At 42.0% G+C, this 20,851-nt stretch overlaps 1 protein-coding gene across 1 annotated transcript in view; it reads left to right on the top strand.

The window, feature by feature from the left end:
• LOC127423014 (hepatic sodium/bile acid cotransporter-like) overlaps nucleotides 1–20,511 on the top strand; it is a 31,679-nt gene extending 11,168 nt beyond the window's left edge. Inside the window, exon 5 of the mRNA XM_051666984.1 lies at nucleotides 20,007–20,511. Within this exon, the coding sequence (XP_051522944.1) occupies nucleotides 20,007–20,214 (208 nt within the window). The 3' untranslated portion in view covers nucleotides 20,215–20,511. The remainder of the gene's footprint in view (nucleotides 1–20,006) is intronic.
• Nucleotides 20,512–20,851: the final 340 nt, after the last annotated feature.

Raw genomic sequence — 20,851 nt, 5'->3', positions numbered from 1 at the left:
ATATTATGATAATATATATGGGCAGCAGGAAGCTAAGAGCATCAGTTTGATGGTTGTCTATTTATCGTGTGAGAGCACCAAAATATCAAATCAAATCCCTTTGTCACTCATCCATATACACAAGTGCAACAGTGGGTGAAAGTCTTGGGTCCAGTTCCAAGCAACATAGCAGTATGTCAATTACAATAAACATCTGATTTACACAACACAGTTTACACATCTGTTACACAACACAATATACAATATACACTTAATAATATACAATATACACAAAATAAGAAGACTGTATACAATAAAAATAAACTGTACCACCCCCGCGCATTAAGTGCCGCACGAACGTCGCTATTAATCCATGGTTTCTGGTAAGGGTAGATCCGTATAGTTTTGGTCGGTACTACATCCTCTATGCACTTCCTGATGAAACACATTACACTATCAGCGTAGTCTTGTAGCATAGAATCTGATTGGTCCGACCAGCACTGGATCGTTCTGAGGGCGGGTGCTTCCTGTTTCAGTTTCTGCCTGTAAGTGGGCAGAAGCAGAATGGAAGAGTGGTCCGATTTGCCAAATGGTGGGTGGGGGAGGGATTTGTAGCCATCTCGGAAGGGAGTGCAGCAATGGTACAAAACCCGGTCCCCTTGTGTGTTGAAACTGATGTGTTGGTAGTATTTCGATGCTATTGACTTGAAGTTGACTTTGTTAAAGTCCCCGGTCACAATGAATGTGGCCTCAGGGTGTGCGGTTTCCTGCTTGCTTATACTCCCTTACAGTTCCTTGAGTGCCCAATCTGTGTCGGCTTGTGGTGGGATGTACACAGCTGTGATAATGATCGCTGTGAATTTGCTCAGTAGCCAGAATGGTTGACACAGAAGCATGAGAAATTCCTGATCAGAAGAGCAGAAAGACTTGATAGAATGTACGTTCCTCTGATCAAACCAGGATTTGTTGATCATAAAACATACACCACCACCTCTGCTTTTACCCGAGAGGTCTTTCACTCTGTCCGCACGGTGCACTGAGGACCCCACGGGTTCAATGGCTGAGTCTGGAACCTCCGCAGACATCCAAGTTTCTGTAAAGCAGATAATGCAGCAGTCCCTCGTCTCTCATTGGAAAGAGATCCACGCTCTCAGAGCTTGTTGTCCAGAGACTGAACATTTGCCAGTAGAATACTGGGTAGCAGGGGGTCGATTTGCACGAAGTCTGACGAGAACTCCAGCTCTCCTTCCCCTTTTCTGCCCAGACAAAGGGCTCTGCTGTCGTGTTTGTAAACAGTGGGTCGGCATTGAGGAATTTAAAGTACGGTTTTCAGTGTGCTATTGCAAAACCAATGTTCAAAAGTGTTTGTCCATCATAGACAATCCAAGACAAAAGAATTGTAGACAGAACATACAAAAAACTGCAACACTGGGTCGGAGCTCGCAACGCAGCAGCCATACTCGGCGCCATCTTGTTCATTTAAGTACCTGTTTAAGTTTAGTGTAACATCAAATTGCATGTTTTTTTATTTTTTTAGATGCTCTGCTACACCATCTCTGATTACAGTGATTTTAGTGTCTCTGTGTGTGTGTGTGTTAGGGCTGAACGACTAATTGAAATAAAATCAAAATCGCGATATGACCCAGTGTGATTTTCAAACCGCGAGGGCTACGATTTCATTAAATAAATAAATAGTCTCAACACGCTGCCTGCTGTGCTGCACCTATGTGCACAGCTGTTTTGTCTGTAGTGTGTAATACTTTGTTAAATACATGTAAACAGGATCATTGTATTACACGTGGTTTCAGAGTGGTTCTGTGCTCCATACACACAAACTCTATCTATCTGGTGACCTGAGTGACAGATGTGCTCTGAGTTCAGTTAGGTGTGCTAACGCGCACCGAGCGCATTAAAGTGCTCCAGATTTATTTAAATTGCACATTTGTGTAATTTCACCTACAGTACCTCTATGTTTGGCTGCTACAATTTACTATACACATTTAAAATAACCCCATGAGAGCGGGTTTTTTTTGACAGCAAGGCAGCATTTCACTGCATTAAAAGGCTGTCAACTCAACTTCAAACAACAAACTTCTGTCCCTTCAGTTTTCAAAATAAAATCTTCCATTGAAATAATGGCTTGAGGGTTTACCAGGACAGCATAGTCAGTTAAGAAATTATTAAAGAAATAAATTACTATTAAATAATAATAATAATAATAAATTATTATAGTAATAATGATCATATTTATTATACAATAATATATTTTGATAACAAAGTCTTAACATTATTATTATTGCAATAATATAAAATTCAAATTGACTGGGTTTAAAAAAATAATAATTATGATGAAAAGTGATTGTGATGCTTCACAACCCAACCCAAGTTTTTTTTTTTTTTTTTTTTTAAAAAGAGGACTCAAGTGTGAACACCCTTTCTAGAACAGTATTTATGGTTGGCAGTAAAGCCTCGGCAAAACATGGATTAATTTTGGTTAAAAGGAATCACACATGTTTTTTGTTTCATGTTTATCATATAGCAGTTCAAATTGCAATCGCAATTTTTTTAAAATAATCACAATTAGTGTGCATGTATGTCTTTAGAAACAAGGGGCGTGGCAAATTCAACAGCTAAAGGCCCAGGTATACTTCACTTTGTGCATTCTATTCCGTCTTGTGCACAGTTGTATGCACACAGCTTTGAAAATATACCTCATGCGGATGAGCGCGAATGGACACGTTGGACACATGCGCAGTAAAATTGCTTTGTTATATGCTACCAGATGTTAAAGGGCAGCACCGAGTTGTGTCATTTACAGGATATCCCCTCTCACGGATAAAGAAGAAAAACTGAGGATCCGCCATTAGAGGAGATTCGTTTTACCTCATAATCGATCTCCCGACTCGCTGTGTGACCTCAAAGGGTCCTTGCAACTTGGAGAGTAATTTAGAGCTGATTTTGATGAGGGGAGTAATACAAGGACTTTGCCTCCCACCGTAAATTCCCATAGCCGAGTACCCCTATTATACAGCTGGCTTTGACGTTCTTAAGCCTGGAGCAAGTTCTCCTGTGTTAATTTCCCCAGTGTGTGGAGTTTTGCTGTTTGAAGGTCCCTCCTCCCAATTTTCCAATAGGATGTTGAGCATGCTGCGAGGTCGATGCCCATACAATAATTCAAATGGGATATTGCATTGCATAGTCCACCAGAACCAACACAAAGCAATGCCCACGTGCCATCCGCTCTAATGGCCCGATGAGGTCCATGCCAAGTCTTTCAAAGGGGACCTCGTTCAATGGAAGGGGCACAATGGCGCTCTTGGGGTGGCCGGCGGATTCACCAGCTGACATTCAAGACATGCTGCACACCACCTGTGAACATCCCCGCGAATGCCCGGCCAATAGAAATGGGCCATTAGATGGTTTATTTTTTTCTCGCCCTAAGTGACCCGCTATCGGATGATAATGAGCCATCAGGAATAACATTTTACCGACAGCTCCACGGTATTAATAATTGGGTTGTATCCTCCCTTAATACTCACAGATATCCGGTACGCTCCTGCTCGTTTGGGGCGGCCAGTGGCACATCGGGTACCCAGACCAGTGTCTCCACACACCAAGGAAATTCCCAGGTTCCCCACAGCTCCTTCAGAATTCACGCCCATACCCCCGTCAGCGGATTCATCAGCCTGTGGGGGAGAACAGAGAGGGTTAGGGGAAACCGGCGGGATAAATGGCCCATGGGACTGGGGAATCGGGTTTGGGGTCGGAATTACCCATTTCCGGGGAATAGGAACAGGATGAGGAGAAGAGGAGGGGGATGGAAGAGAGAGAAAGGGAGAGAGAGAGAGGGGGAGAGAGAGAGAGAGAAGAGGGCTCGCCGGCCCCCAAATACGCCACCATATGGTCCACAGCCAGCTGGACTGCCTCATCCAGCGACGCTGGTTGGTGGCACTGGGCCCACTCTGCTGTCCTTTTCAGTAGCCGGGCGATTAACTGTTCCAGTACCACCAAATCGAGTACCTCCTCAGCGTCGCTATCTTCAGCCAGCAGCCACCTTCGGCAGGTGTCATGGAGCTGTCGAGCGAATGCGAACGGGTGGCTGAGCTCGCCGAGTGTCAACGAGCGGAAGTGTTGGCAATGTTGCTCTGGGCCAACCTGTTGCATGATGTCTTTCTTCAGGTCTTCATACACCAGGTGGCTGGATGCAGGGAGTTGTCGGGCTGAGAGTTGGGCTTAACCGGACAACAGCATCAGGAGGGCTGCCCACTGAGTGCTGGGCCACTTCCATGCTCCAGCTGTCCACTCAAAGAGTTCAAGGAATGCCTCCAGGTAGTCCTGAGCTCCCATTTTCATCAGCATGATGTGCAGCATGTCCATAGGTGGGTCTGGGGTCATGGCTGAAGACCCCTCCTGGTGTACCAAGCTCTGTAGCACCTGCTGGTCCTCTGCTTGAGCTTAGAAGAGACCCTGAAACCGCTGCTCCTGTTCCACACATAGCTCAAGCAGAGCCTGATGTTGGGCTTGGTGGATGCCGGCGAGGGTCTTGATTACTTTGGCCAGTGGCAAGGACTCCATGACGGCATTTTCTTCCTCCAAATCCCGGGTTTCAGCACCACTGTGACATGTATCTTGCCCTCTTTATTAAGGAGGAAGCAGGAGCCGGGTAAACAATCCAACGTGAGTTTTATTTTTAATCACTTTTCAGCATTCACAACTTGCTTTTCAGCACAACATAAAATGTATGGAGACACAGCCAGCATTGTGTGTCTCTCTCTCCCCCTCTGGCAGTCTGGACACCACTTTTATCCCCCTCCAGCTCTCACTGAAACACAGAACAGCTGTTAGAGATAATAGAAGACATTGACTGATCGACTGGAGTCATGTGGATTACTTTTATGCTGCCTAAATATGACTTTTGGACCGTCAAACAGCCAGCAGCATCACGGCACCCATTCACTTTCATTGTATGGACATACAGAGGTGAAATGTGCTTATAAAAATCTTCATTTTGGTTCCTCTGAAGAAGGAAAGACATACACATCTGGGATGGCTTAAAGGTGAGTAAATCATGAGAATTATCATTTTTGGGTGAACTAATCCTTTAAGCATGAGCAAACCCTTGTGACTTAACCATTTTTTAGGGTGGGGAGGGGAGATGGGCAACATTAATTTGGAGAATAATTTCACCAATATTGCATGTTTCTGAGGTTTTGATTTAATTATTTGGCATACAAGCTGTATCTATATAGACCAATCCAAATGTTTACAAAATTTCTGCGCATGCGCAGTTCATGGAGGCAGAAAGCTGATAGACCAATGGTTCTCAATTGCGGTCCTGGGGACCCCCAGCACTGCACATTTTGGATATCTCCCTTATTTGACACACCTAGTACAGTTCATGGAGCTCTCTGCCAATGAGCTCATGTCTAAATCAGGTTTGTCAGATAAAGGAGACATCCAAAATGCTCAGTGCTGGGGGTCCCCAGGACCGGAACTGAGAGCCACTGCGATAGACTGTTGTGTTAGATTTGACAGATTAGAAGATTAAAAGAAAGTATGACACAAAACCATCATAAATACACAAATATTCTCAGCTATACAATTATTATTATACGAGTTAATAACATATCTTAAATAATGTTTGCTGCAAGAGTGAGTTGAAATTATCTCCTCAGTCCAGTCAGCTCTGTTGATGGCTTGAAGCCACAGTAGTCTACGAGAACCCTCAAATAACTTTTAATCAACGGAATCCGATAAAAGTTTTCTGTTTGCTGACGAATTCTGCCACCACTTCTGTATGTGACGTAATGGTGACATTGCCAAAGGATTGGTCTATTATCATTTAGTCATAGTGTAGGGGCATAAAGGATGACAACTGGAGTTTTTGTGGGCCCCTACAATTGTCACAACCTTTCACCCAGAGGTTGCACTAGAAAAAAAATCTTAATCCATCACTCAGACTGAGTTGTAAAATTTCCATCACGGTCTATCCGTCATACTTGTTTTTATTTCAAACGTACTAGGGCTACATTCCGGGGCGTAGCATCCTTTATAATGGTATACATGCAGGGTTGGGAGGGTTACTTTTGAAATGTATTCCACTACAGATTACATAATACATGCCCTAAAATGTAATTTGTAACGTATTCCGTTAGATTACTCAAGGTCAGTAACGTATTCTAAATACTTTGGATTACTTCTTCAGCACTGGTAGATTTTTTCACTTGTTTTGACTATAAATACTCTGCCAGTACAGTAAGACAAAATACACATGTTAAAAATACATTCTCTGAAAAACCTAAATATCTTATGCAGTGTTGTTTTTAAAAAAAGATAAATCAAGGATTTTTAAATATTTTTACAGGAAAACAATACAAAAATGATTATCAAGAATATGATTTTTGCCCTAATATCAAAGGTCTTACTAGAAAAAAAGAAATTATGATCCAACATGAATTTTCTTGATAAAAAAATACTGGTAACATGTGCATGTAAAATCGCTAGAAATAGCATTTTAGCTTAGCGTAAAGCTGACAATTTACACAAGGTGTATTTCTATTTCTTGTGCTCCAAACATACTTCTCTGTCTGCTCGTATGAATGTAACACTTCATAAGAAAGTTTCACCGCTGTTCAAAAACACTTTGGATCGCATCATTTATATGTATAAATGTTTTCTATCTGAAAGGACTAAATATTAAATGAAACAAATGACAATAAAATGCAAAGTAATCTCTTCAGTAATCTAAATACTTTTTGAATGTAACTGTATTCTAATTACCAATTATTTAAATTGTAACTGTAGTGGAATACAGTTACTTATATTTAGTATTTTAAATACGTAATCCTGTTATATGTATTCCGTTACTCCCCAACACTGAACATCAGTATACATAAGAATAAATATGAGCAATAAACAAACATCCATGAAACAAAGAAAAGAAACAGCATCTTACATTGATTGAGCATAAATCACCACGATTCCCAATCTAGACCCTGAGAGTAGCATGCAAACACCATGCACCATGCACCATGCACCATGCACCATACACCATACACCATGCACCATACACCATACACCATGCACCATGCACCATGCACCATACACCATGCACCATACACCATACACCATACACCATGCACCATACACCATACACCATACACCATACACCATACACCATGCACCATACACCATACACCATGCACCATACACCATGCACCATACACCATGCACCATGCTGTTAGCACCAAACACATCTCACTTCTTCTATTACTCCCTTGCTTATATACTGGAGCCAACAGAGTAATACTCCCCCTAGTGTCAGGTAGTAGCATTTTATATATATATATTGTGACAGGCTGTAAAAAGGGATTATTTTCTATCCGTTCCGGAGTGGAACTTCAATAAATTGCCCTCGAAGATCTCTGCGTTGTTCTGTCTTTTCTGAACGCTGAAGTAAAGCAATTATTGTTAATTCACACATTTGATTCCGTTATTCATTTTATCTGACTCCAATTTTATATTAATCTGACTCCAATTTTAAGTTGACCTCTAATTTATATTTAAGCTCTAATTCATTTCTGATCATTCTTTTAATTTAACATTTTTAGGTTATTGATTATTCTAAATCCTCTTCTATCCATTGTCCTTTCGATCTTTGAAGACTTACTAAATTACATAAACCTCCCGAAAATGGATAGCCAGTTCCGTTCTTAGTCAGCGGTTGTAGGGTTAACTAATATCGTCTGGTTTGGCCTGTCTCCTAACCAGACGATACTGCCGCTTAGTCACGTACATACAACTTGCTAAGACGGGCGGTGAGCAGTTACTGAGAGTCTTTAAATGGCTTTCTCCTACCCGGTTGTCCTAGGTGGTTGTCCTACCTGGTTGTCCTGAGTGGATTCTCCTATATTAAAGCTCCAGTATGGTCTACCCTGAGGGGGAAAGACCTCCAGAATTATGCAGTATTTGGCAAAGACCTTATAACTTTGTTACCATTAGTTTTATCAACATGGGAGAGAGACTATTATACCAGTCGCACAGAGACTTCTTAAATGATATCAAACACATACAGCTGCATTCATTGTTTTCATGGTATTTGTTATATTTTTACATATAAATCTTGTGTCTTTGTGTTGGTCCAGAGCTGTTGAAGGGGAGAACGGGGAGAGAGAAGAGGGGGCAGCAAGGTGATTTGCAATTTATCACACTGTGGTGATATTCAGGTGAAGATTTCAGCTTTGCAAAACAATGCAAAGGCGATTTGCAATTTATCACACGTGGTGATATTCCAGTGTAAATTTCAGCTTTTGTGAGAGAGTTCTATGTGCGTGTGTCTTTAAGACCAAGCCAATGCAATCTAGAGGGGGTCCAATAGACTCTATGTAAAATCTTAAATTGCATGAGGTGAACCCTTGCGTCTCTGAATGCAGATTTGACATTTTTTAGAATCCCAGCCCACTCTCCCTCCTCCAATACCAAATTTAGATCTTTCTCCCATAATCTCTTAAGAGAAGTTGAAGTTCCGTCTCCCAGACTCTGAATTAGTAGGGAGTAATACACGATGCCTCATGACCTTTTCCAAAAGCAGTAATCACCTCTCCCAGAGTATCTGCCACTTTAGGAGGGTGTAAAACACTCCCAAAAACAGTACAGAGCAGGTGGCGCAGCTGTAAATACTTATAGAACTGAGATCTAGGAATCCCAAAAAGTTGAACCAAATTTTGAAAGGATCTCAACACTCCATTCTCATACAGGTCACCGAGTGTAGTAACCCCCCTCCCAATCCACTCTGACCAGCAAAAAGGGGACTTGTTGATGCATAGTTTGGGGTTCAGCCATATGCTTGAGGCAACATTTTAAAAAATGTTAGAATTAAACAGTCTGGACACTTTAGTCCATACCGAGTTCAAGTGTGAGATAACGGGATGTAACTTAGCTTCTCCGATTAATTTGATAGAAAGGCTCTGCAGTGGCGAAATAGGGGCAAGAACTTCCTGTTCTATACAGAACCAGGGTGGGGCTCTCTCAGGTGGAAGCGACCAATGAGCCAAATGTCTGAGACCAAATGCATAATAATAAAATAAAATCAGGTAGGCCTAGCCCACCTTTCTCAATCGGCTTATCTAACATATTGAAATGTAATTTGGGACACTTACCATTCCAAATGAAAGACTTTGCTATGCTGTCAAATTGCTTGAAATAAGAGAGGGGGACATCTACAGGGAGAGACTGCAGTAAGTAATTGAATTTTGGAATACAATTAATTTTAATAACATTAACCTTCCCAAACATAGATAAATGTAACGAAGCCCACCTGCCCACATCGCTCGAAAACCGTTTTATTAAGGGGTCAAAATTAACTCTAACTTAATCACACAAATTTGCTGGAAATAAAATACCCAAATACTTAATGCCCTGTTTGGGCCACTGGAAAGCACCCGGCTGGAAAGCCGTTTCTGGGCAGTACGCTGTCAGAGCCAAAGCTTCGGATTTAGACCAATTGACTCTATATCTTGAAAACTTAGAAAAGGAATTAATAATTCTGTGGAGGCAAGGCATAGATCTACAGGGGTCAGAGACAGATAATAAAATATCATCTGCGCAAAGCATGAGTTTATGTGCCATACCTCCTGCCACCACCCCTGAAAAATCATCCTCCTTTCTTATTGCGGTTGCTAATGGTTCCAGGGCAAGAAAGAACAATAATGGGGAAAGAGGGCAACCCTGCCGGGTGCCCCTATCCAAAATAAAATAATCTGAAATTAGTCCATTTGTTTGTACTGCCGCTACTGGGTGTCTATAAAGTAACTTAATCCATCCAATAAACGTGCTCCCGAACCCGTATATTTCCAAAATCTTAAAAAGATAATCCCATTCTACCATATCAAACGCCAACTATATGATTTCTTTTTCTCCATATGTGGCACCACCTCTAAACTCACCAGGGCATGATCTGAGACTAAGATATTTCCAATTGAGCAATCAACAACAGATGAAATGAGGGACTTAGATATCAAAAAAAAAAATCTATTCTAGAATAAATCTTATGGACTAATGAAAAAAATGTATAGTCCCTACCAGATGGGTTCAAAAGTCTCCAAATATCTGTAAGACCAAGATTTTTACACATCCTGTGAAGCGTCAAGGTTGCTCTAGGGGGCTTACACACTTTTGCTTCACTGTGATCAAGGACTGAGTCCATCAACGGATTAAAGTCTCCTCCCAATATTATATCATTAGGGGTGCCAGCGGCTTGCAACATCCCTTCAAGATCTATAAAAAAGCCCTGATCATCAGCATTAGGCGCATAAATATTAGCCAAAATCAACCTTTGCCCTTGAATTTCAGCTAAAACAATAATGACTCTTCCTAATTTATCTTTAATCTGTTTGAGAAATTTGAATTGTAAATGTTTATTTACCAATATAATGACTCCCTTGCTCTTACTTGAGCCAACACTAAAGAAAACATGTCCACCCCATATCTTCCCAAATTTTTCAGCTTCCTGCGGGGGGGGGGGGGCTCTTGAAGAAACACTATATCATATTTCTTACATTTAAGAAAAGTAATAACCTTCCTTCTTTTTATGGGGTGCCCCAAACCATTTACATTCCATGTGGAGAGAGATAGTACAATCATATTAACAACTGACATATTGATATAATAAAAAAAAAAAAACTGTGTGTCAAAAACAAAATTATACAGACCACATTCCCCATTAGTGAAACAATCAAACCCCGAACTTCCCCCCGAAGAAAACAAAAAAAAAAAAGAAAAACATGCGCATTAACCTCACGCACAAAAGCGCCAACCGGCGCCAACCGGCAACGAGCCCCCACGACAACTTTGCCATCGGATTGCTCAAGTTTGCCTCACAAATTTGTGAAGCAAAATTACATAACAGAAAATACTTTGTAAAATAACCCCCAGCCAAAAGGAAGAATGAACACAGAACATGTAGATTAATTCACAGAATAGTTTTAAAGGTGTAATCCTCCACAAAACAAATTTCAGCTGATATAAAACCGTTCAGTTTCATGGACAGACAAAAAAATGTTCAGTGAGCCAGCTGTTATGAGTTCAGCGGATGACGTAATCATTCCAGTGTTCCGTAAATGGCACAAGTTCCAGCCGCTAGGCGGAGCCAACACAAAAAGAAACAAAACCGACATCCCAGTTCCCCGGATGGTCAAGTCAATTCACTCGGAGGCCGCATAAAAGTATATACCATGACTTACTCAATCTGTCAACTTTATAAAAGACATCCTTTGTGTGAGCATGTAGATATTTTGCGGTCATCTATAGTGTCCACTCTCAAACTGTCTGGGAACTTCAATGCAAAAGTAATCTTTCATCAATGCAAAAGCTTCTTTAAGGAAAGTGTTATTCACAAAACAAACTCCAGAAACCAAAATGACGCCCAGCTTCCTCAAAAGCCAGAGTAAGTACAGCGAGTCAGACCCACTCATATGAGAAACATCCAATGGTTTACTCACCCATTGATTCAATAAAAGACATTGCCTGATTGGGACATGTAAATACTTTGCGACCGTTCTTCGTTTCTATTCTCAGTTTGGCCGGAAACATTAGAGCAAAAGTGATCTTTCGCCGATGTAAGAGTTTCTTGCATTCCTTGAACCGATCGCGCTTCTCTCTTGTCGAACTCGCAAAGTCCGGGAACAAGAAAATATTATGATTCCTCCAAGAAAGCTTCCCTTTGCTCCTCACCTGGCGCAACACGAGATCTTTATTGGATGACCTCTGAAATTTGGCCAGAATCGATCGGGACCTGTCTCCCTCAGCAGATCTGTGAGCTGGGACTCTGTGTGCTCACTCGATTTCCAGCTTGTGGCCCGTTATGTCGAGCAGACTCGGGAAGAGCTCGCCTAGGAATTTCACCATATCTCTGCCCTCCTCATGCTCAGGAATTCAAACAATTCTGATGTTATTCCTGTGGTTTCTGTTCTCAAGATCTTCAAGCTTTTCAAGAATACGTTCCAGATCAACTTTGGTCGTGGGCAGATTAGCGGTTAATTCCCTCTCCGAAGACTCCAAATAATCGATTAGTTTCTCAGCATCTGACACTCTTGTAACTAACTCAGAGAATTTTATTTCCATCGCCGTAATCGATCGACATATTACAGCGAGATCCTCCAAGTCAGCAAGAACCTTCGTCATCATCACCGATATGTTGGACAACTGACGCTGGATTCCTTCTCCCGCCACACCATCCAAATCGAGTCCCTGGTCTGTAGGTCTGTCGGGGCTTTCATCCTGAACACGTAAGTGTCTTTTAACGTCTCCAGAGCCCGATGATTTTGACTTCTTTGCCATGTTTTACCTCAAAGAGCAAAAGTGTAACTAGGTGTATCGAATTTCACCAAATTATATCATGAGAATAATAAAAAATTTAGCAAAGTGCGCAGAGCTCGTCGTTCACACGTCTGCTTCTTGCATGGCGTCATGTGACCCAGAATAGGATTATCTTTTAAAGATTTTGGAAATATACGGGTTTGGGAATACTTTTATTGGATGGATTAAGTTACTTTATAGACACCCAGTAGAGGCGGTACAAACAAATGGATTAATTTCAGATTATTTTACTCTGGATTCTCTTTCCCCATTATTGTTCTGTCTTGTCCTGGAACCATTAGCAGCTGCGATAAGAAAGGACGATGATTTTCCAGGGGTGGTGGCGGGAGGTATGGCGCAAAAACTTTTGCTTTACACAGATGATATTTTATTATTCGTCTCTGACCCCACTAGATCTATGCCTTGCCTCCACAGAATTATTAATTCCTTTTCTAAATTCTCAGGATACAATTGGTCAGTTGGTCTAAATCCGAAGCTTTGGCTCTGACAGTGTATTGCCCAGCGATGGCTTTTCAGACGGGCATCTTCCAGTGGCCCAAACAGGGCATTAAGTATTTGGGCATTTTATTCCCAGCAAATTTGTGTGATTTAGTTAGTTAATTTTGACCCCTTAATAAAAAGGTTTTCGAGCAATGTGGGCAGGTGGGCTTCATTACATTTATCTATGATTGGGAAGGTTAATGTTATTAAAATTAATTGTATTCCAAAATTCAATTACTTACTGCAGTCTCTCCCTGTAGATGTCCCCCTCTCTTATTTCAAGCAATTTGATAGCATAGCGAAGTCCTTCATTTGGAATGATAAGTGTCCCAGATTACGTTTCAATAAGTTACATAGGCCAAATGACAAAGGTGGTCTAGGCCTACCCAATATTTTGTTTTATTATTATGCATTCGGTCTCAGACACTTGGCTCATTGGTCACTTCCACCAGAGAGAGCCCCTCCCTGGTTTTGTATTGAACAGGAAGTTCTTGCCCCTATTTTGCCATTGCAAAGCTTTTCTGTCAAACTAATCGGAGAAGTTAAGTTACACCTCGTTATCTCGCATTTGCACTCGGTATGGACAAAAGTGTCCAGACTGTTTAATACTGACATTTATTTAAATGTTGCCTCGAGCATATGGCTGAACCCAAAATTATGTATTAATAAGTCCCCTTTCTGCTGGTCAGAGTGGTTTGTGAGGGAGGTTAATATGCTTGGTGACCTCTATGAGAGTGGATTGTTGAGATCCTTTGAAAATATGGTCCAACATTTCAGGACTCCTAGATCTCAGTTCTTTAGGTATTCACAGCTGTGCCATCTGCTCTGTACTATTTTTGGGAGTAGCATACACCCCACTAAAGCGGCAGATACTCTGGGAGTGGTGATTACTGCTTTTGGAAAAGGTCATGAGGCATCAGTGTATTACTCCCTGCTAATTCAGAGTCTGGGGCTTTAACTTTTATCAAGAGATTATGGGAGTGTGGGCTAGGATTCTGAAGAATGTCAAGTCTGTATCTAGAGATGCAAGGGTGTGCCTTATGCAATTCAAGATTTTACATAGATTCTATTGGACCCCTCTAGATTGGAAAGGCTTGGTGTTAAAGACACACCCACTTGCTGGCGATGTCAATCAGACGATGGAGACACAACCCATGTTTTTTGGGGGTGTGTTAAGGTCCAAGAATTTTGGTTGAAGGTTCAGAGTTTTGTGTGTGACATGTTGGGGACTCGGGTTTCGTTTTGCCCTAGACTCTGTATTTTTGGCGATGGGGCGGTCATCAATATAGGGGATAAACACATAAAAAATTGGGTCCTGACCAGTGTTATGACAGGCAGACAGATTGTTTTAAGGGGATGGAAGTTGGCTGGAGTGCCCTAATTTCAGGAGTGGTGCATGGAGATGGGGAGGGTGGCAGCTTTCGAGGAGGTGTCATGTAGAAGGCTGGGAATCTGGGATTCATTTGAAGAGAAATGGGGCAGTTATTTGGCATTTTTGGGGACTCTCAGGGAGGGGCTGTGGAAAGAGAGGCGATGGGGAGGGTGGCAGCTTTCGAGGAGGTGTCATGTAGAAGGCTGGGATCTGGGATTCATTTGAAGGGAAATGGGGCAGTTATTTGGCATTTTTGGGGACTCTCAGGGAGGGGCTGTGGAGAGAGAGGCACAGTTTTAGATGTGTAGGATTATTATTATCATTTTTTTTGTGTGGGTGTGTGTGTGTGTACTTATGTGTGACCACGGGGATGTTCATTGGGGGTCGGGGTGGGGTTGGTGATTGGGTAGGGGTAGTAGTGGAAGTTAAATGTTGATTCAGTGTATATATGTTTCTTTGTCATCTATATGAATCAATACAATTTTTTTTATCAGAAATGTTGTACAGACCGACAATAATTTCCAAGGGCGCAAACTATTCTCCATTTGGCAAAATTTACTGTTTCAAATTGAAAATATGTCATGTACAGGACGTGATTTGTGAATGTGAAATCTTAAACAGAGTAGTTTTCAGCATATCAGGCTTAAGACAAAGAGTAAATGTGTGTATATTTTAAAGAAATCGAATGAATGTGGTTGTCTGGCAGGCTTTTAAAGTAGCTTTTTAGAAAATTCACTTGACATTGTCTAAAAAAATAAGAAAACACAAAGTACTGCATTATCATCCATAGATTGGAACTAGAACATGGTAAGACCTACGACTTCTGGCTTCAATTGAGTTTTTAGATTGTGGCAAGGATAATGCCATATATTTTTAAATGCAAATATTAGGTGATAATTTACAATCAATTTAAGATTTTCTAAATCATTTCTTTATGTCTTTAATTCATTCTGAATTTTGTACAGCACCTCCTAAGTGTCACAATCATGCCAGGCTCTTCCTTACTCACTCAGCCTTCACACTCACCGGAATACTAATCATGCACATCTGACACTCATCAGCCCTCATCACCAGCACTATAAGAAGAGCACACATACCCCCTGTCATTGTCTGGCCTTGTCTGATGCTACAGACTACTTACCTCGATGCCTACCTGCTACATGCTTCTATTGTATCCTACCAGCATTGTTACCTCGATCCAGTCATTCCAAGTCATCATCCAGTCATCCCTGTCATCATCCAGTCATCCAGCCATCCATGTCATCATCCAGTCTTCCTTTGTCTCCTTATCCTTTCCCTTGTGTTTGTGTGTGTTCTGGAAACCTGTAAGACAAACCCACAGTTACTATCAGACCATCCTGCATTTCAAGAACCTCTCCACTGATCATCTTACCTGTTTAAATACTGTGTTCCAGCCGATTCATTAGTAAACTTGCGTGTATTATATCATCCATCTCTCTATCATCATTGTGTCTAAGCCGGTACGTGACAGAAGGCTAGACCATGACGATGAATCCAGCAGGAACTAATCCTAATGATCCTTTTCAAGAGCTTGTTGATGTTTTACGCAGAACTCTCACCTCTTCTGCTTCTTCACAGTCGCCGAGCACAACCGTCACACTTCCTGGAACCACTTTGTCACCGGTGTTCACCGCCGGTCCCGTGGTGAATCCAGCGCCCTACTCTGGCTCGGTGGAGGACTGCAATGGCTTTCTGCTTCAGTGTTCGCTCGCCCTGGAAATACAGCCGCAGCGCTTCGCTACTGATAGAGCCAAAATAGCCTTCATCCTGTCATTACTTAATGGCAGAGCTCTACAATGGGGAGAATCCTTATGGAATCAAGCTAGTCCCATCATGCAGTCGCTGGATTCATTCATCGCTCACTTCTGTTTTCGGACAATCAGCTGGTGACACCCCCAAGGTAACTCCTCTCCATACATTCCCCCTAAATATTTTTTCGGTGGGGGGGCTCTCCAAGCTCCGGTGGTCGATTTCTCTGCCACAGTCAGCGGTAGCGATCATCGAGGTGACATTTTCTGCGTACGCTGTGAATTATGGCGGGAATCCCGGGCTACAACCTGCGCCCATACCTGCCATGGTTAACGAGCCAGTGCCCATGAATGCCACGGTTAATGAGCCAGCGCCAATGCCTGTAGCTTCGACTGTCCCAGAGCCGATGCCTGTAGCCTCGACCGTCATTATTTACTCACCCTCATTTTGTTTTAAACCCATATGACTTTCTTTTTCAGTACACAAAGGGAGAAATTTTGAAAATATGTTCTGCTCACTGATGTCATACAATGGCAGTGGGTGGATTGTGACCTTCTCTTCAAGCTTCAAAAGGACACAACATATAATTCAGAAGTAAAAAAAAAAATAGGCTACATGCGATTCATGACTTGTTCTAAAGTCATACGATAAGTTTTGGTAAGAAACAAACTGAAATCTAATTGATTATTTAGTGAAAATATTCACCGACCATTGCTCTCCTGTGTGCGTTCATGAGAGTGCATGAGAGCAGCAGTTCATGCATTCCTCGCTCACGAGATGGGGCGTTTAAGTGAGAACTGGCATTTTTGGTGCTATAACCGAAAAGCTACAGAGATATTCACAACAGGGAACACAACATAGCTGCAGAAAAACCAGAGAACCGAATTTACAAAGCATTTCTGAAGAGATAGAATAGAAGAGGCTGAGGAGTATTTGTCCTAACCAGCCGCAGCAAGCAACAGGACATTCTGTCGATTGCTTCTATTTCTCATAACAGTACATTAAAGCCAGCAACTCTGTAGCTGGTTAAAAACAGTTAAAAAAAAAAAAAACACATATGTGACTGAAGACTTCATGTCATGCAAAACATTATTTTAAAAAGTAAAGCGTCCCAGAGCCAATGCCTGAGCCAATGCCTGTGGCCTCGACCGTTCCCGTAAAAACGCTCCCAGCTGTCCGGAAAAGGAGGAGAAGGAAAAGGACACATTCTTCCCAGTCGCTGCCAGTGCTCACGACCACGGAGGTCGATCCCCAGTCGCTGCCAGTGCTCATGACCACGGAGGTCGATCCCCAGTCTCTGCCATTGCTCACAACAATGGGAGTCAGTTCCAAGCCTTCCACGGCTCCTTGCTCCTTGCTCCAAGCCTTCCATGGCTCCTTGCTCCAAGCCTTCCATGGCTCCTTGCTCCAAGCCTTCAACGGCTCTTTGCTCCAAGCCTTCCATGGCTCCGCCCTCAGAGTCTTCCACCTCCTATGGTTCAGCCCGCTCCGCCACTATCTCCACCTTCTGAGTCTCAAATTCCCGATCCTCCTGTGGCTCTACCTGCTCCACCTCTGGTTCCTCCTCTTGAGACCCAAATTCTCCATCCTCCTGTGGCTCTGCCCGACCCCATTCCAATTCTTCCTCCTGAGTGTCCAGTTTTTGATCCTCCAGCAGCTCCTGACTCTCAAACTCCTGCTCTTCCTACAGCTCCGCCCGCTTTTCATCCTCAGACTCCTCCTCCTACTGTTCCGCCCACTCCGTCTCCGGACCCATCTCCAGCTATGCCATTGGGATCTCTAGTGCCTGCTCTTGCTGCTACACCTCTATATCCGCCTATGGGTCCGCCCCCTAAGTTTCCACCTCCTGCGGCCCCCATTCCCTTCCTGGAGCTGCCTCCCAGGCCTCCTGTCCCTGCTCTGTGGCCACCTCCCAGGCCTCCTGACCCTGTTCCTGCCCTGTGGCCACCTCCCTGGCCCTCTGATCATCCACAGACTCCTCCCTGGCCACCTGTTTCCCCCTGCCCGCCTCCATCTTTGGGCGCCAGGAGTCGACCTTTAAAGGGGGGGGGGTAATGTCACGATCACTCCAGGCTCTCCCTCACTCACTCAGCCTTCACACTCACCGGAATACTAATCATGCACATCTGACACTCATCAGCCCTCATCACCAGCACTATAAGAAGAGCACACATACCCCCAGTCATTGTCTGGCCTTGTCTGATGCTACAGACTACTTACCTCAATGCCTACATGCTTCTATTGTATCCTACCAGTGTTGTTACCTTGATCCAGTCATTCCAAGTCATCATCCAGTCATCCATGTCATCATCCAGTCTTCCTTTGTCTCCTCGTCTTCTACCTTGTGTTTGTGTGTGTGTGTGTGTGTGTGTGTGTGTGCTCTGAAAACCTGTAAGACAAACCCACAGTTACTATCAGACCATCCTGCATTTCAAGAACCTCTCCATTGATCATCTTACCTGTTTAAATACTGTGTTCCAGCCGATTCATTAATAAACTTACGTGTATTATATCATCCATCTCTCTATCGTCATTGTGTTTAAGCCGGTACGTGACACTAAGAGTCTTCTTTTATAAGACACCGTTTTCTTATTTTCCTCCTCCCTAAAGGATATCACTGAAATAAGCGTCCTGAGATATCTCACCGGTCTCTGTGACAACACTAGACTGTGTAAACAGCAAACAAAAATGTGACCGCGGGCCGCAGACACATTCTTTGATCAACCAATCAGAAGACTTTGATGTGCTTTCTGCCTGTCAATCATTCACGTTCTCATAATGTAGTAGTTGAAGTGGAACATTCAGGGTTAATATCATCTTTAGATATGTAACAGTTGTCAGCTGAGGGCTGTTGTAGCAAAGACGATGCAATGCTCTACTGTTCGGTGTTGGTCTCAATGCAATTTTTGGAAGGCGGAGTTATGGAAAGAGGGGGCATGTCTAATTCAAAAGCTCAGCCACATGGAAGTTCCAGAACAGTTAAAATCGATTACAGCACCTTTAATTTCCACTGCCCCAACAAAAACCAACAAGCTCCAACATGTCAAATAAAATTTGACTTTTTGATTTAGAATATTGGGAAACATAACTGTCATTTTCACTTAACAAACATCAACAGGGTTAAAGGGATAGTTCACCCAAAAAAATTAAATTCAGTCATTATTTACTCACCCTCATTTTGTTTTAAACCCATATGACTTTCTTTTTCAGTACACAAAGGGAAACATTTTGAAAATATGTTCTGCTCACTGATGTCATACAATGGCAGTGGGTGGATTGTGACCTTCTCTTCAAGCTTCAAAAGGACACAACATATAATTCAGAAGTAAAAAAAAAAATAGGCTACATGCGATTCATGACTTGTTCTAAAGGCATACGATAAGTTTTGGTAAGAAACAAACTGAAATCTAATTGATTATTTAGTGAAAATATTCACCGACCATTGCTCTCCTGTGTGCGTTCATGAGAGTGCATGAGAGCAGCAGTTCATGCATTCCTCGCTCACGAGATGGGGCGTTTAAGTGAGAACTGGCATTTTTGGTGCTATAACCGAAAAGCTACAGAGATATTCACAACAGGGAACACAACATAGCTGCAGAAAAACCAGAGAACCGAATTTACAAAGCATTTCTGAAGAGATAGAATAGAAGAGATAGAAGAGGCTGAGGAGTATTTGTCCTAACCAGCCGCAGCGAGCAACAGGACATTCTGTCGATTGCTTCTATTTCTCATAACAGTACATTAAAACCAGCAACTCTCTAGCTGGTTAAAAACAGTTTAAAAAAAAACAAACAAAAAAAACCACATATGTGACTGAAGACTTCATGTCATGCAAAACATTATTTTAAAAAGTTCTATTCAATTCTTCATTAAAACCTTTTTACAGTGGAAATAATTAGTGAGTATATCTTTAAAAATGGTTAATGCAGTAACTCTCTAACTCCTCTAAGCGTATGTGTGGCATGAGTTCTCTTGTTTATTTTTACTAATGACAGATACAGCTGTACTGATAGCTCTTTCTTTGCTGCAGGTGCAGAAGGACAATCGCTGCTGAGACCGGCTGTCAAAACATTCAACTATGCTCAACCATTCTTAAAGTGACTTTTCCTCCAGAAATTATTGGACCACTCTACCTCTTCCCTTTGGTCTACATTATGTTTCAGTGTGGTGAAGCTTTCCTCTTCATCATCCTCTTCAGATGTTACAAAACTTTCAGACTTTCAGATTGGATTTCCTGATTGTCATGGATATGATATACTTTTTTGTTTTCTGGTCAGTTCAGAACTATCTACAACAGCTAAATTACTAGAGCACTTCTCCATCTGGTCCAGTTTTCAATATCACAAACTCTTTTGGTGCACATGCATATGATGTGGAAGGCCAGCAACTGTTCTGCTGTGGAAGTAAGTTGGCCATAGATAAAACAGAGCCAGGGCTGTTAGCACCAGTGCTAGTGAACTAAAAATTCATTAGCACAGATTAAAATGCATTAGCACACAAAACAGTATTTTCGAAATTGTTTATTGCTATTTTTATTATTTACTACAATATTAATACAATGTCATATTCTTAATGACTTAACTGATTTAATAATAATATATATATATATATATATATATATATATATATATATATATACACATATATTAATCACAAGCTAAATCATGGTGCTGCAACACCCTCGTAATTTCCTTGACTGGCCATATGCACCCAACCCAGTCGCCACCCCCCGCCCGACATAGGCCTGTGTATTTTCTTATTTCCTGCTGGATTTTAAAAAACAAAACAAAAAACAATAATAAAAAAATATTTAAAAATAAATATTAACATATTAATTTTAATGGTTTAAGAACAGACCACTGACAACCCATATTC

The sequence above is a fragment of the Myxocyprinus asiaticus genome, chromosome 32, assembly GCF_019703515.2.
Source record: "Myxocyprinus asiaticus isolate MX2 ecotype Aquarium Trade chromosome 32, UBuf_Myxa_2, whole genome shotgun sequence".
Lineage (NCBI taxonomy): Eukaryota > Metazoa > Chordata > Actinopteri > Cypriniformes > Catostomidae > Myxocyprinus > Myxocyprinus asiaticus.
Note: the sequence above shows the minus strand (reverse complement) of the source record. Positions and strands in the feature narration are given on the sequence as shown.